Here is a 16,420-nt window from a genome sequence, read left to right as displayed (position 1 = left end):
CTTTTAAGGTCACGAACCTTTCAAACTTTGAAATAGGCCAGTGGTTAAATAAGCTGTCTTGTGTTTTTGCCAGTGTGAGAAACATCTGCACAATTTCTTTCTACCAAACATCTATCCCCAACTGCACGCGCTAATTGTTTTTGTTAAAGTACAGATCATTTGCAGGGCTAAATGGCCCTGGAGAATATCGGTTTGGCCTGACCAACTGCTCAGTTTGTGTGTGTGTCTCTCTCTGTGTGTGTGTGTGTGTGTGTGTGTGTGTGTGTGTTGAGACAGGAACCTCTTGGAGTATCTTCCAGACTGGGTGTGTGACTGCAGAAAAATTGAAATGCTGGACATTACACGTAACCTCCTGTCGGAGCTTCCTTCCAGGTTATGAACCTTTTTTTAAACATTTTTGCATAAATTGAATTTATTCTGCCTGTCGTTTAATAAACAGCTGCCCAAAATCCTTAATAATGAGATACGATGTCACACATTCTTTCTAACTACTCACATGAATGCCAGTTGGTGCAGATAAAGACCATTTTTACAGTAGTGAAAATGTGATGTGAGGTTTTCTTGTGTCTGTGTGTTTTGGCTGCTACATTAGAACGTGGCCATCTTATAGTGCCTGGCTCAGAGTACCCTCATTCACTGCCAGGCTCTAGTATTTGTATCAGACAACAGTGAATGAATCAGAAAAGACTTTTGAAAACTGGATGCTGCTCCCCTGTCTTCTGTGCGCACTGGTATCTGGGGGAAAAGCTATTGTGCTAGTTTGTATGGGCAGGTAAACTGTAGGTCAGTAGGTCACTGATAGATTGGTGAGGGCTACCCACCACCCGCAAAGTTTCATAAGTGCTTTTTCTTGTCCTGATCTTGCTCTGTGATGTGTCTTCTGGCCTCCAGCAGACTGCTTAACAGCTTGAGTTTGAGGAAGCTGCTGACGGGGTACAATCGCTTGCAAAGAGTGCCTGAACTCCTTGACCATGTCCCTCTGGAAGCCCTGGACCTCCAGCACAACATGCTAGCTGAGCTTCCAGAGAGTCTGTTTCTGAAGGCCTTAAAGTAAGTCTGAATTGCTGTACTCTCTCCTTCTTTTTTCAGTGGCCTTTTTGACTTTTTCGTGTTATCATTTGTGTCCTTTATCAGCTGGCTCATCTGCTTTGAAACTTTTATTGGCAGTGACTTCCCTGTTGTGTTGCAGTGGACAGTCATTGTATTACAGCTCATTGTTTTGGGAATGAAGTGGAGATTATAAGAAGAGATTGTGGTCAAGATCAGTGGAGCATTCCACGCCATAACTGGTGATTCATTTTCTCTCCTGTTTCCTGTGTGGGAAATCTTTTAACACCCATTAGCAGTTCAAATGGTCTAATGCACTTTACTGTCTCTATTGCCGAGATGTAATGGGAGTGACTACTTTGTGCATTATGTGTTTCCTGAGAGCAATGTTAGGAGGGTTATTTTTATTCCAAATAAAATAGGTTACAGAATACTAGCTACCCATCTGAAAAATGCAATATAATGTAACCGTTTATTCAAAAAATGTACTGTAATGTAACTTATTTCTTTTTTTATTACTTAGCTACTTACTTATTACTTACTTAATTTTTGATACCATGGTGTAGTGGCTAACATATTTGTCTTACACAAAAAAGATCCCTGTTATGGGACCAGAGCCTCAGGGGATCACAAACTACTGGACTCCTGGTACTGTCCCAAGCCTGGATTAATGGGAGGGGTGTGTTTTGAAGGACATCCAGTGTAAAATCTGTAACAGATCAAACTGACAATCCAACTGCTGTGGCCGTCCCTTGGGAAATAAAGGAAAAGATTACCTAATCTTTCTTTATTGCTTTATTAAATGTTATGAACTGGGCAATAAAGAAATTACTCTGTAGGCTGTAGGTGTTTCTTCAGGTTTGGTAGAATGATAGAATTTTGATTGCTGGTAAACAAACTTTAGCATATAAAGTCATGTTTTTATCCCTTAGCCATAAATGACCGATGGGGTATTGTCATCACCCTCCTGGGCGGTGCGGACACCCAAGTTTGTCCATGCGATAACTCGAGAACGAGGCGACTTAGAATTTTGAAATTCATGCCATAGGTGTGTCTGCTTAAAATGTCACATAAGTTCAGGTAAACTTTCTGAAATTACCAAGGATTTTCAAATTTATACCATAATAATCTACTAGGAGGCTGACAGGTAGCACTGGCAGCCTCCAGTATTTAATTTTTTTAAAAGTTCAGAATGAAAGCAGCACTGAAAATCGAAGAGAGGCAGTGCAAATTCAAATCAGAGAGCTAAGCAAAAATGATAGCAAAGTAATAGAGGTGGCCCAAATGTATAGAACAACTCCTTGTAAGCCATCGTACCTTTTATGGGTTTTTTCTCCAACTACTTAGTGACCCAGAATATCCAGAGATACGCAACCAGGTCAAAAAGAGTCACATTTTAGCTCATCCATCCGATTTGTTGTACTCTGAGCATGTGCTCATTAAGAAGGTAAAGGGTTTTGATGCAGTAGTCTCCAGATCCAAGACAATTTTCTCCTACCGGAGACAACCTTAACCTCATGGATGTTACTCATTTGTAATTAAAAGCATTTTAAACAGTGTATATATTTTAATTAGGTTTCTCAGTAACTAACTGAACACAACTCCATTTAATTTTTTATTTAACTATGTTAAACATAAAAAAAAGCCAGACCTCCAAATAAGCTGTAAACTTTATCGTGGTGTGTATGAGCTGGAGAGATGTCAGTGCACGTCAGTAATGTCTCAGGCTGGTTTATAACAACAGCGTGATGAGGTTCACAACTCACTGGGTCAGAGGGACAAGTTTTATTACTTTACAGTACATGATAAACACAGAAAATGACTTGACACCAATTACATAACAACCACTGGAGCTCATATTACTGGCCCACTTTAATGCGCAGGGTCAATGAAATGCAAATCAATGCTCCACTTGCAAGAATAAATTAGAAGAAGGCTTTTTATGTTAGAAAATATGGAAGCTCCTAAAATCTCTATAATTCTTTAAATGCAGATTTCAGACGCCTCAGTCGTCTTCATTTCGCTGCAGAAGCTGAGGCCACCTGGAATATTATTTCATTTGCAGTTAAACATGTTTCATCGCAAACAGGGTGAAAATGTGCCGTAATTAAATTCAATTTGCACCCGGCCTCCCAAACACCAGCAGACTGAGCTCGCTTCACTTTCACCGAAATATACTCTGTCAAGTATATTCAATATGAGAATCATGCGGTGTTACTGATACCGTTTATCAGTCATCAACAGTCTTCAAAACCTTTTAGCTTGAACATCGGCTGCGGTAAACGGGATTTGAATGGGTGGGTGCGTTCCTCAGATGCACTGCTGATTACTTGAGCTGTTGTGTTAATTGTTTTTCTGTTTGTCTTCTCTTACAGCCTGAAATACTTAAACGTGTCAGCCAATGCCTTGGAAAGCATTCCGCCGAGCAGCCAATCAGAGGAGAGCCTCAGCACACTCCAGGAGCTCTACCTGACGGGGAACAACCTGAGCGAGAACTGTGGCGCTCTGCTGATCGGACACCAGAACCTGCGGATCCTCCACATTGCCTACAACCAGTTACTCTCATTCCCTGCCAGGTGAGTTCTCCTGCCTTCTGTGTGTCTTAACTATTAGTTTAAACCAAGGTGCAAATTGAACCCTTTTAAGCACCCACAAAATACTTTATGAGGATCAACAAAATGTGTGGTGCTTCTTTAGGGTTACTGTGCAGTTAAAGAAGTTATTATTAAGAATAATTACTGAAGCATTACTTGCATTATAAATTCAATGTAAGTTTTTCCCTTTTCCGCCCAGCTGTTATTGTTTCATGTTTGTGTGTCTTTAGTAAGCTAAGTAAGCTGGAACTGCTGGAGGAGCTAAATTTAAGCGGCAACAATCTAAAAACAATACCCTCCACTGTGTCCAGCTGTAAGAGACTGCACACCCTCATAGCACACTCGAACCACATCAGCGTCTTTCCAGAGATCCTCAACCTCCCCGAGATCAAGGTCAGGCCCGTTGCAGTTTTCTTTGTGTCACATGATCAACTTTAAGCCTGTTTCGGCTCACCTGGTTTTGCATCTCTTTAGCTTGTCGATCTAAGCTGCAATGAGCTCACTGAGATCCAGCTGCCCGATTCCCTGCCTGCCACTTTACAAGAGCTGGACCTGACAGGCAACAGCACCCTGATGCTGGAACACAAAACCCTCAATCTCTTCAGGTGAGGCGCAACACCCAATACTGAACTTCTTGTAAGCAGCAATTAGTTTCTGTCGCTGTCACATAGGGGCACACAATAAAGGTGTACAGTGCACTCTAGTGTATTTCTTTTTTCTCTTTTATTTTTAGCCACATCACCACCCTGAAATTAGACCAGAAATCTACCATAACAGCAGGAGACTCTCTGAGCGCCTCCACTCCTTGGAAGCATGGCTACTCTGAAATGAGCGGGCAAAGGAACAAGTGTGTACAGATCTTCTCTGTTTTGTGTTTTTCTTCTATAACTATGTTATAGGGTTGTCTTTTTTTAATATCAATTTTCTCATTACCTGTTGCTGGAATCATTTATTTTTAACAATAATTCATATAGTGGTGGCTTATAATTTATTTACCTTTCATACAGTGAAACTATAACACTGTTGCCTCAGCCCATCTTAAGAGTTTGGGCCCAGCCAAGCAACAGCACAGTTTCTTGATCTTAATGTATGCACATCTGTTTCTTTCCACTGTTGAGTTTCACATTGTTTTTGTGTGGATGCAGTTTTCATTGATTCCTTGTTTTCACTGCACTGCCATAAGCCCACGCAGTGCAATTTTCTAATGCAGTGGAAACTGAAGGCTGCTGGTTAATTTCTCAGTCTCTACATTGAACATAATGTCTTCTCATTTAAATGCACAGTTTAAATATTTTACACTTTGTTTTTATTCTCAGTACTTGATAATTTCTTAGACCACCTGTCACATTTAAGAAACACATAGTGACGGATTAACTTTTACAGAAACAATAAATAATGTTGGTAATTACAAACACTGTTCATTCATTGCCATAGATTTATCTGTGGTGTTCTGATAAATATGCTGAGCGCTGTACATTTTACACAGCGTGGTGACGTTTCTGAAAACAGGGTCGGTATGAAGTTTTGTGGATGGATCTGCTAAATCTATTATTGTGCATCTTTTGTTGGGGACAGGTTGTGTGTGTCTGTGCTGGCTGTAGACCACTTCAGAGACAGCGTGGAAGCATGCTATGGTATCTTTGACGGAGACCGCAACGAGGAAGTGCCTCGCCTGTTGCAGTGCACTATGGGAGACGTGCTGTGCGAGGAGCTGCAGCACTCTAGTGTTGACAGTGTGTATATGTGCAACACTTTCCTCACCTCACACAGGTAACATGTTGTTCTGTGTAACTGTTTTTCATTATCAATACCTGGTTTTTACTTGCATTCACTGACTGAAAGAGTTTGTTTTTGTTGTTTGGCGATTGGTGGGGGCGCAGGAAACTTGGTATGGCCGGTCAGAAGCTGGGTGCATCTGGCCTGCTGTGTTACATCCACCGTGAGACTTCAGATCCAGGAGCATCCTTTAGCCTTACTGTGGCCAATGTGGGTACCTGTCAAGCCGTGCTGTGCCGAAATGGACAACCTGTACCTCTCTCTAAGGTTTACAGTTTGGAGAACTGCACTGAGGAAATGGAGCGGGTTAAAGTCAGTAAAGCCATTATTACAGAGGTAATGCCTATGTTGGTTTTCAGCTGTTAAATGGGAGCAATTGCACATAGCCTCTAATCTAGTGTTAATATGCTCTGTCATATTCCACTGTGTAAACATTATGAGGCTATACGCTCTGCTGCAGTTCTAATGGCGCTTCTGTTTTGTAGGATAACAAAGTGAGTGGAGTGACATGCTGCTCTCGCCTGTTGGGCTGCTCTTATCTGTCTCCCTGGGTGCTTCCAAAGCCCTGGGTGCACACTGAGCCGCTTTGTTCCCAGGATGAGTTCTTGATCCTGGGGAATCGAGCCCTGTTTGAGCGAGTTTCCTACCAGGAGGCTGTTTGCACTGTGCAGGCTGTCCGGGATCCCCGTGCTGCTGCTAAGAAGTTGTGTTCACTTGCCCAAAGTTATGGTTGCAAGGACAACATCGGCGCTGTCGTGGTGTCCCTGCACATTGGTGAGGACAGCTGCACATGCGAGCCGCCGGTCACCACCACCGAGCCACGGGGCCCTGCTCCTTCTCCCGTTCCTGCGTCTGTGATCCCGGGCCCTAGCGACCCAGCCACCAACCTCTCCTCCAGCAGTGGCATTGTCACTGAGTTCAGCAGTGAGACGTCAGCTTCAGAGATCGGCAGCGAAGCGGGGTCCACCGCTTCAGATGAACACCCGTCCTCTGGCACTGTGACCCGCCCAGAGAGACGCTGTAGCCTACACCCCGCTACCACACTGTGCGGCATCATGGTGCCAGGCTCAGGTGGGACCGGACCCCACCCAGGTCTATTCCAGCAGCAGCCGTCCAGCGCCACATTCTCAAGTAACCAGTCGGACAATGGCTTGGACAGTGATGATGAAGCTCCACTCGAGGGTGTCATCTCCAATGGCAGCAAATTAGAAGTGGAAGTAGATATTCACTGTTGTGCTTTTCAGCTGCGGTCGGGGCCCCATGAGAGCCCCAAAGACTTGGACTTTGAAAAACGAGGCTTTGACCATCCCGGTGGTAAAATGCGCAGACAGAACAGCGTGGTGGTTTCTGCTACAAACGGCTGCCTGCTTGCTGTATGTGGGAGAGAGATTGCTGACCTTAAGAAATCTCCCTCCACATCCAGCCTGTTTGGGAAGAAGTTGTCCAATGGTTCTGTGGTAGCCCCTGAAGACAGTCACAACCTAATTGAGGTTGCCCTAGAGGCTCCCAAGAAAAAGTCTGGCTATTTCACAGCTCCAGCACAGCAGGACCCAGAGGACCAGCTGATTGTGCCTCCTAGTCTGGAGCAGGAAGTCAGGGAGCAGCTACGAGGCCAGAGCCCTCTAGTCTCAGGCCCCTCTGCACCAACCACACCCTCCTCCTTAAAAGATCCGGTGTGGGATCATCCACACCCCCCAGCATTTCCATCCAGCCTGGTTCCAGGTCCAGGCCCGACTTCTATCCTACAACAGGAGGTTTATGATACCGCCCTCTAAGGGGGAGGATTTCTGTGATTGTGCCATTCTGGGACAGAAGAGTTTTCTCATACACGAGGGAAAGTCCAGTTAAAGTTGCCATTCAGATACTTTGTGAGAACAAGACAAACCTGTGGCATCTTAATGGTCACTAAATGATGCCTTTTAATGTGAGGTCAAAAAAAGTGTACGGTCTGAGTATCTGAGAGAACAAAGGCAAATAAAAAAAAAAAAACGATTTCAGTTTGTAACAGAACATTGTGAAACAGAAAGCTGGCTGTATTAGACAGAGAACAAGCCTGACCTGAAATTGGATACCTCGAGTGTTTGAACTCGTTAGCAGCATTTCCCTTTACTTGGAAAGCAAAGCAATCTGGAGGGTGTGCAAGAGATCATGTCAGATCTTTTCTCCAGGAGCTCTGTTGTCTCTCAGATCCTGGAGGGAAGTACTATGACGGAAACATGAAAAAGTGCCTACTACAGAAGACACAGCCTAGAGCTCCCTACATCCTGGCTGTGTTTCAGAGACGTGAGTTTGATAGTTGAATTTGCAGGATGGATAGTGTCTCTAAGAGACCGGGACTGGCACAGCTTTGGCTCTCCTCCTCCTCCTCCACCTGTGGCTTACGAAGGAAATCAGAGAGTCTAAATGCTTATAATACACACAGATCTGAAAACAACTGCATTTTCATTGTGTCTGTTTTTTATTGTTAGCATTTCCACACCATATATAAAGAATTGTCTATCACTCTTACATAGTAAAGTACAAACTCACATCTAGCGGGTGGCCGATGTGATGTGCTTACACTGCTGACATTAAGACTGAATATTTTTTCTATGTAGAGCAATGCAATATCAAAGTCATTTAGTTGTAAAGCAAGAGGCAATTAGTAGAGGTTAACAACTGTTACTGCAGTATATTCTGTGACAGTGCATTATAAAATGAGCTCCTTAAAACATTCATAGGAAGATAAAAGATTCATTTGAATTTAGTCAGTTTTATGGTCACTGGATAGTGGACAGGACAAATGAGCTATGACACAAAACTGAAGTATTACATATTGTAAGGCCAAGAGATATAAAATCAGGATTTGTACTGCATGTGTGAAAATATCCCCTCTGGTACTTACATTTTAGTATATTTGAATTTTGGAGACTGCTTCTGCTTCTGCTTTTTAAAATTTGACAACATCAGTCCATCCTGTCCCTTGAGGCAGATTTCATTATTGACGTTTTTACTTTGCAAAATGTTTAAATCTTACCTCTATAATGCACTACTCATACATCTAGGTGAGGTTTGGCGTGTGGTGTTTAGACCCTTAAGAGAACTGAAACCCTATTCTCTTGCATTTTTTTCAGTCATTTATTATACATCATAGATATGTGTGCAACTGACAAAAACAAAATGCAGGAAGGACTGCCTTATCACTGTGTTATCTGAAAAACTACATTAAAAGCATTGCCATATCATTTAATTAGCTTTCTGGGTAGAATAAATTGACTTTCCCAAATCAAATTGGTGAAGGAACAAGTTACAGCACCTGTATGTTTTACTAAAAACATAAAAACATTGAGATTTGCTGCCTGTGTATTGATAACATATCACAAAAGGAAGAGCTTGATGTAGCTTTCATTTTTACTTGGGCACATTTATGTCCACACGCCTTTGTAATCATATGGCTACTTTAGTTGTGGCTACACACAGTTAATGTACAAATATTATGAGTGTCGCAGCAGTATAAGGTGCCTAAATAAGAATGCACTATTTCAGTGTGTTCCATTAAGAATAAGTACAACCACTGGACACTTTGTTAGGTACACCTATTCAGCTGTTCATTAACAAAAATATCTAACTATCCAATCACATGGCAGCAACTCAAAGCATTTAGATGTGTAGACCTTATCAAGACGACCTGCTTAAGTTTAAAGCGAGCATCAGAATTGGGGAAGAAAGGTCATTTCAGTGACTTTAAATGCAGTGTTGCTGTTGGTGCCAGACGGGATGGTACGAATATTCCAGAAACTGCTGATTTGAGATTTTCCCAGACAGCCACCTTTAAAGTTTACAGAGAATGGTCTGAAAAAGAGAAAATATCCAGTGAGTGGCAGTTCTCTGTGGAAAAATTCCTTGTTGATGTCAGAGGTTAGGCGAGAATGGGCCGACTTCTTTGAGTTTATAGGTAAACAGCAGTACCCCAAATAACCACAGATTACAACCAACATATGCAGAAGAGCGCCTCTGACTGCATGACACATTGAACCTTTAAGAAGATCCACCTTGGGTGACATTACTGTGAGCTAAGAACAAGTTGTGTTAGCTCCCCAAACATGCACAACAAAAGATGGGAAAACGTTGCCTTGTTTGATGAGTCTTGATTTCTGTGGTACATTCAAGTGGGAGTGTCAGAATTGGATGTAAATAGCATGAAAGGATGGGTTCATCCTACCTCGCATAAACAGTTAAGTCTACTGCTGGTGGTGTAAGGGTGTGGGAGGTATTATTTCTTCATAGTTAATACCCATGGAGATTTGTTTAAACACCACAGTCTACCTGAGTCTTGTTGCTGACCATGTCCAACCCTTTATGAGCACATTGTACAAATCTTCTGATGGCTGCTTTCAGAAAGATAACGTCAATTCATTCAAACTGGTTTCTTGAACATGTCAATGAGTTACTTTACTCAAATGGCCTCCACAGTCACCAGATCTCAACCTAATGGAGCAGCTTTGGGATGTGGTGAACAGGAGGTTAACATCATGTGCGCTTGACAAATCTGCAGCTACTGTATGATGCTATCATGCTAACGTGGAGCAAGATCTCTGAGGAATGTTTCAAGCACCTTGCTGAGTCTATGCTATGAAGAATTAAGGCAGTTCTGAATGCAAAAGGGGGTCTAACTCAATGCTTCAGCAGTGCACATCATCCATGTTTTTTTTAAACATATAGTCAACTGTATTGTCATATATATGACAGAAAAAATACATTATTGTTTAAACTGTCAGTTATATGCTATGCAGCCTTGGAAACCTCACATTGTCCAGTCCTAAACCTCCCCGCATTGTGCCAAAAGAGGAAGCAACTCTGCAGAGCTGCTGTGGCTAAGAGAAGGCCAAAGTTGGGTAATTGCTCTTGTCAGTGATTACTACAATAGATTTTTATTTTTTCTGGTTTCCACTACATGTTGGAAGGAACTACACAGCCGTTGTACATTCAGACCTTTCAGTGTTCTCTTTTAGCCTTAATGTAACACTACTCAGTATTTTGAAGCGAGGAGCCTTTTGTTTCTTTCCGTTGATGTTCTGTCTGTGAATGAGGTCTTTGGCTCTATGTGAATGAGTGAGAAGTCAGTGATGATGCCTTAAATGCTGTGTGGGTATGAATTCCTCCTTGTTTTATCTCCTGAAAAGAATATACACTGTCAAAAGCACCTTGTACATAGAATATAATAGTAATATCCAGAGTTATGTATATTTAATTTTATTATATAATTTTTTTTTTTAGCATAGTGTTCTGAGGTTACTGTGGCTTCCCTCAGCCAAGTGCATCATCTTTTGTCTATGATGACACTGACAATATACTTAATTTACAATATTTTTAAGTCTTATTAACATCACAAAGATATTTTTTTTCATTCAAAGTATTTTTGTTTGTCACCACTTAGAGTTTTGTTAGTATCTTAACTATTATTTAAATATTTTAAATGAACACCACAAAACTACATAAACTAACACTATCTTCCTGCATTGCTTTTACTCTGTGTAAATATAAGTTAATGAAATGAAAGTCTGAGATCATATTTAGATGCATCGGTACTGTCCGTATTCTGCTTTTTCAGAATTCAAGAACTAATTTTAATTCCCAAATGCTTTTTTAAAATATCTAAAATTACAAATAGCAAATCCAGTTTTGTGATAAAGATAATCATTTTATTCCTGTCACTTTATTGATCAGTCCTCGCTGGGTCTGACATGCCAAACACATTGGACTCCGTGGTTCTGTCTGTGCCTAGACCTCCACAATTGGAGCCCACACATAGTGCCACACATCTGGATTACTGGCAGTGGAACACTGACGGGCACTGCAGGTGTAAATGCCACGTGGAGAGCTAAGCTAGCCTATGATTGTGAACACATTACTGATACATATCTGAAATGTTAATGAAGTCTGGAGAGGAGAAACTGAACTTTCTATAAGGTTTCATATCCCACAGTGGTAAAATCCCTTGTAAAATATGCAAAGTGTACATATATACCTGTATATCAGAGCGTCAATTTCCCATCACCTTTAACTATACGACTCATGTTTCAATATGTCTGATAATGAATATTGGCTGGTGTGTGTGTATAATGTTTGTGGAGGTTGTGTTTGTAATTTGCATTGTGTTGCTTTTTTTTTGTCCCTTTGGCACTTTGGCAGTGTGGTTTTATGAGTTTGCCCCCAGCTGCCATGTCAGTCTGGGACTGTACTGCATTGCTATATTTAGTGCTCTTTGAACTAACTGGGTCCTTTTGCTTTATAACATTTGTACCGTTGTTGTACATTCATGCGTTCAGTCTGTCTTTTGGTTGATACCATGTATTCACCCTCTGTCCGTTATAATATACTCACAAAATAGAAGTACATTTGGATAATGACCCATCGGTAATCAGTGTGCATGTACATAAGCAGATTGTATGCACAAACAGAGGGAAGATGGAGGGGTAAATTGCATTGGCTTAAAATATTCCCTTTAATTCTTTAGTGGAAGGGGCTCACGAGCTCAATACTCATGCAGTTAAATGCATTTGTACACAAAGTAGAGGGTATGTGCATTTGTTAGGCTGCAGTTTCAGTGTTTTTATTTTAACCTTCTTCTTTTGTTAACTATTCGGTATAATTTCTCTTTGCACAACATAACAAGCTCCCTGTGCGTCTGTGTTGCAAAATGTCTGTGTTTGTGTGTAGATAAAAGCTTTAGCGCACACATACTGTAAGTGTATGCATGTCTGTGTGAAACAATGGATCGACTGGAAATTCTGTGTGAATATGGTGAATGAAACCGATCAGAGATGCTCCATTAGTTTAAAATGTGACCAAAGTAGCCATTGTTTAATCTCACTATTCCTTTATGCATATTGTTTTCAAGAAATGCTTGAATATTTGTTTTCCTGAATGCCAAGAAAGCGATGTTTATTTTTGTACTTTTTTTTTCATGCAAATTAATATTTCCCTTTTTTGCTACAGAATTTAAAGTCATTGGGCTTATACAGAAATCTGTCACCCATTATGGTACTATTGATGGTACTATAACTGTATTTATTGTTGAAAGCATGCTCTAAATACAAGGCTACAGGGGAAAAAAAACAGAATACATACAAAATGTGATTTATTTGTACAAAAGGGAGCATATCCGATATTTTTAGGTTTTTATTCGAGCATGCAGATTACTGCTACAAATTTAGTTTTTTTTTAAGAATCATTAAGAAGATTAATTATTTAGGAAAACAACTAACAATGGGCACTTTTGTGGTTTGTCAGAAAGAATTGTATATTCTTGAACACTGAGAGTGGAAGGTGGTTATTTTATTTTAAATGCTGCTATCATTAGTTTTCAGCAGACAGGCTGGTTTTTGTTTTGTTTTTAACTTTAAGCCAAGTAGCAATAAAACTTTTTACTGTGAATTTTTTTCTTTTTGTCCAGTGTCAACTTTACTTATCATTATTAATGGTTATATCAACCCATCCATCCATCGTCTTCCACGTATCCAGTTCAGGGTGTTTATTTCAACCCAATAAAAAACAAAATCACTTTAAAATTTCTTACATTCTTAGAATTATTAGCATCCTTGCATTTTTTATATGTAATCTCACCCCTTAATCCATGCCCAAAAGGGCAGGTTATGCGGTTATCGCTGATGTGTTGTCCTGTTCAATACTCAGATCAAGAAAATAAATGAGAAGAAACAGTGACCGCTGCTGTGGAATTATATGTAATGTTTTATCTTTGTAAATTCCTAATCACAGTAGATGCCATCTGTTGGTGAAGCTCAGAGTTATGAGTTATCCTAAACTCAGGTAAAGTGGTTGACAAATTCTGAGAATAAATTTTAATTAAAAATAAGTATATCTCTTGTGAGTGCTATAAGAAGAACAGAGTGTGTGTCTTTCTCAGGCTTGTGTGTGTGTGTTTGTGTTTTAAATCAACACATTAAGTTAAAAGAACAGGGAAAAAACCCTCCAAAGCCATCAGAAAAGCTTTAAAACTATAAAAAGAAACCATGTGACACTCAACTCCATTTCCTTTTAAAATGTCAAAGACATTTGTTTTCAGGAAGTCAGTTTAGCCTGTTTCAGCCATCTCTTTCACAGATAAATGCAATGACAGATGACCATGTAATATTATACTTTTGGTAGTTTATTATAACTACAACTTCATAGAAAATATGAAAGATGTGGTAAACAGGTATAAGGAATAAAAAAAGATTAGGTATGTATAAAACACTATCAAAGCATAAAAATGTATAAACAGCTTATATACAAGTAACACCTAATGAGAGTGAAGAAACAAAATCCTGTCAAAGTTATTTTTTTCTCACTCCTACTTTTGTTCACTTGTGAATAAAAAAGGAAAGGCAGCTTATAAATTATCATCCTGGTTTGTTCTTTGCTTTTTCAGCTCTCGCACTGACCTGAAAGCTCTGATAGCTAACACTGCACCAAAGATGAAAACAACCACCCCCAAGACCCCAAAGAGTCCCTCTGCAATGTCTGCACCATTGTACTTGCAATCAAACCCTTGGTGCCCTTTGCTCTTGTACATCTGCTCTCTCTCCTTACAGATGGGGTTGTCATAGGTTTCCTTCAGCTTAATAAAATAGATGGCAATTCCTGGGATGTACCCCAGACCGATCAGGAAACTCAGCACAGCCTCAACCAGCAGTACAGGAGGACACCGGAAAGGGACTCTGAAAATCCCCAGGCCCAGCATGGCAAAAGCGTAGATCATTAAAATTCCACCAGCCGCCATGGTGAAGATGTACGGAGGCCGCTTAAGCTCATGGAAGAGCCGGTCTAGCTCCTGCACTCTCTTTGCATCGGCTCCAGTGAAGGCACCGGCACCACCGTAGTAATAAGCGTATAATCCACCGAGGCTGGCCAGGTCACGGTAACCCCCATTGTTGCTGTAAGGCACCCCGGCACAGATTATGATAAGCAGGTTCACAAACACCTCTGCAAGCTGGCAGATACCTGGAGAAAAAGATTTTTGGCTTTTTAAGAAAAAGATATTTTTAAATTGGGATTTTGACTTTTGCCTTAAAATAATTGTTTAAAGAAACGTCTTTTCACATTAAATTAAACAACAGAATAAATAAATAAATACTAACTGTTCCAACGCAGCATTTAAAAATAATTTACTATTGTGGTATATTTTCAAATTTTTTGCACTATCCTCTCGTTATCATATAATTTACATCCCTGAATGCATTTTAGGGATATCTCAAAAAATTGTAGCTTGCATGTAATGTTTCACAGAAGAAACTAAAACCAAATATACTTACCTCTGCTGGTTAATATGTATCTGAAATTGTAAAGTGCTGGCTTCGGTTGTGGTTCGTAATACTCCATGTCAGAGAGATCCCCTGAAGTCTCTCTGGGCCTGTAAGGAAAGTAAAATGTTTTTAAATCATTTATTTTGTTACAGGTTTATGTAATTTTAGGTCAAAACATTGCAGAGTTAAATATGATCTTCGGGCTTTATGAAGGTTTAGTGAATGCAGACCATGTTTAGAACTACATTTACCGTCTTGAGGTTCCTTCATGTCTGTGAGAGGCAGTTGTCATATCCCTCTGTCTGTTTTCTCCGGCCCTCCTGTCACCTGCAGTGCCCCTCTCCTCGGCGTCATACCCAGAGTAGTCTCGATTGTGCGTATAGCGCTTATCCCCGCTTTTGCACTCACCACTCTGATCGCGTCTTCCCCTCTCTGGCATCTTCCTGTGCCAACATAATAAAATTATAGACCTGTATCTTGTTTATTTTACAGCCTGTCATAAACAAAGTGTGTAGTTGGCTTTTATCTCCACGACGCACTGCAAGCAATAAAGCAGCATGGGGGATAACTTAAAAAAAATGTCTCGATGAGGTAGATGTTTCTTCATTAATGAAGCAGCTTATCAAAAGCTGGTGATAACTTGAGGCACTGTAAACGTCTGTGAATTATGATTTTTATCCGTTTCATGATATCTTATCTCAACATGAGAAAACAGAGCGTTCTTCCAAGTTGCTCATTCGCAACGTCCTCCCTGTTGTAAAGTTCGTCCCTGTTGCAAATTGATGTTAGCTTAATTAGTTGCACGTTTGTGAATGATACAAATATATAATGCCTGTGTTTCATACCTTCAGATACTGTTCTTTGTACGGTGTTGTTTTCTGTTATGGCCAGAAGATCATTCACCTGTCGCGGCTTCCTGTTTGAGATTACCTTCTTCCCTCACCTGTATTGTGCCACGCCCAGTAGTTTGGGTGTTGTCCTGCACTGTCGAAGGCATTACTCATTTAAAAGGCACATGGGGTTGATTGCATGTAGTTGCTGCTGTTTATTTCACTGTTTTGACTGTATTTATGCAGTTTAAATCAACAAGGTTCATAAGAAAAAACAACAAAAATGTGCTTAAAATAAAATGTTTATTTTTATTTAACTTTCAAAAAGAAAAAGAAAAAAAAATTGCGATTCACGTCCAACCTGAGGTGAGAACACACACCGCGCATGCGTTCATACTTGTAAGCTCATAACATTATTTTTAGCATTTCCGCCGAGGCATTCGCAGATTTCAGAATAAATGTCTCGAGCGCTTAACTCGCTCTGCAATCTGTAATTATAGGTAACATATTCTTCCGTGCATTTCTTTAAGACATGACCACGAGACAATTGGAGAATTTTCATGTAAATTAAAAGCTGAATATTTAGTGCTATTAAATGGAATTTAGGTTTATTTATTTAGCACCAATTCACTATGATAGTTGTTTCAAAGCAGTTTGTACTGTAATGTAAAGACCTTACAGTATTCTAGAAAAAAAACCCAACAATTGAACAACCTAGTATGAACAAGCACTTTGCAATGGCAGGAAAGAAAAACTCCCTTTTAACTGGAAGAAACCTCCAGCAGAACCAGGCTCAGTGAGGTTCAACCATCCACCATGACAGTAGTGGGGGATTGAAAAGATAAAGGAAGAAAGACAAAAGAAAAGAGAGCATAGAGAGACAAGAAAA

At 40.3% G+C, this 16,420-nt stretch overlaps 2 protein-coding genes across 4 annotated transcripts in view; one reads left to right on the top strand and one right to left on the bottom strand.

Annotated features, from left to right (window-relative positions):
- Positions 1-10,536, top strand: part of phlpp2 (PH domain and leucine rich repeat protein phosphatase 2) — a 39,292-nt gene extending 28,756 nt beyond the window's left edge. Inside the window, exons 11-19 of one of the 2 annotated variants that reach the window (XM_085168670.1) lie at positions 277-372; positions 895-1,050; positions 3,423-3,623; positions 3,953-4,034; positions 4,116-4,246; positions 4,375-4,488; positions 5,217-5,411; positions 5,522-5,753; positions 5,903-10,536. In XM_085168670.1, coding sequence (XP_085024796.1) covers positions 277-372; positions 895-1,050; positions 3,423-3,623; positions 3,953-4,034; positions 4,116-4,246; positions 4,375-4,488; positions 5,217-5,411; positions 5,522-5,753; positions 5,903-7,192 — 2,497 coding nt within the window. In that variant the 3' untranslated portion in view covers positions 7,193-10,536. Of the gene's footprint in view, positions 1-276; positions 373-894; positions 1,051-3,422; positions 3,624-3,871; positions 4,035-4,115; positions 4,247-4,374; positions 4,489-5,216; positions 5,412-5,521; positions 5,754-5,902 lie in introns of both variants that reach the window. The other variant, XM_085168661.1, reaches the window with a different exon arrangement.
- A 3,014-nt stretch (positions 10,537-13,550) lies between these two features.
- Positions 13,551-15,808, bottom strand: marveld3 (MARVEL domain containing 3). 2 transcript variants are annotated; one of them, XM_085168845.1, is made up of 4 exons: positions 15,547-15,808; positions 14,953-15,140; positions 14,711-14,808; positions 13,551-14,399 (listed from the first exon to the last, which is right to left on the bottom strand). In XM_085168845.1, exons 2-4 carry the CDS (start codon positions 15,138-15,140, stop codon positions 13,789-13,791), a joined length of 897 nt encoding a protein of 298 aa, XP_085024971.1. In that variant the 5' UTR covers positions 15,547-15,808; the 3' UTR covers positions 13,551-13,788. The 2 variants fall into 2 exon arrangements, with proteins under 2 accessions (XP_085024971.1, XP_085024964.1); XM_085168838.1 differs by having other exon boundaries at positions 14,953-15,144; positions 15,547-15,805.
- Between the last annotated feature and the right edge of the window lie 612 nt (positions 15,809-16,420).

The sequence above is a fragment of the Neolamprologus multifasciatus genome, chromosome 1, assembly GCF_963576455.1.
Source record: "Neolamprologus multifasciatus chromosome 1, fNeoMul1.2, whole genome shotgun sequence".
Lineage (NCBI taxonomy): Eukaryota > Metazoa > Chordata > Actinopteri > Cichliformes > Cichlidae > Neolamprologus > Neolamprologus multifasciatus.
This window is presented reverse-complemented; position numbering and strand designations above follow the sequence as displayed.

What these genes read in the sequence shown, in the direction of transcription:
- marveld3 (XM_085168845.1), bottom strand. Translation starts at nt 15,140, where the DNA reads ATGCCAGAGAGGGGAAGACGCGATCAGAGTGGTGAGTGCAAAAGCGGG. An exon ending in CATGAAGGAACCTCAAGACG is followed by an intron (nt 14,809 to 14,952) that starts GTAAATGTAGTT and finishes CTTTCCTTACAG; the next exon opens with GCCCAGAGAGACTTCAGGGG. An exon ending in ATACATATTAACCAGCAGAG is followed by an intron (nt 14,400 to 14,710) that starts GTAAGTATATTT and finishes CTTTTTCTCCAG; the next exon opens with GTATCTGCCAGCTTGCAGAG.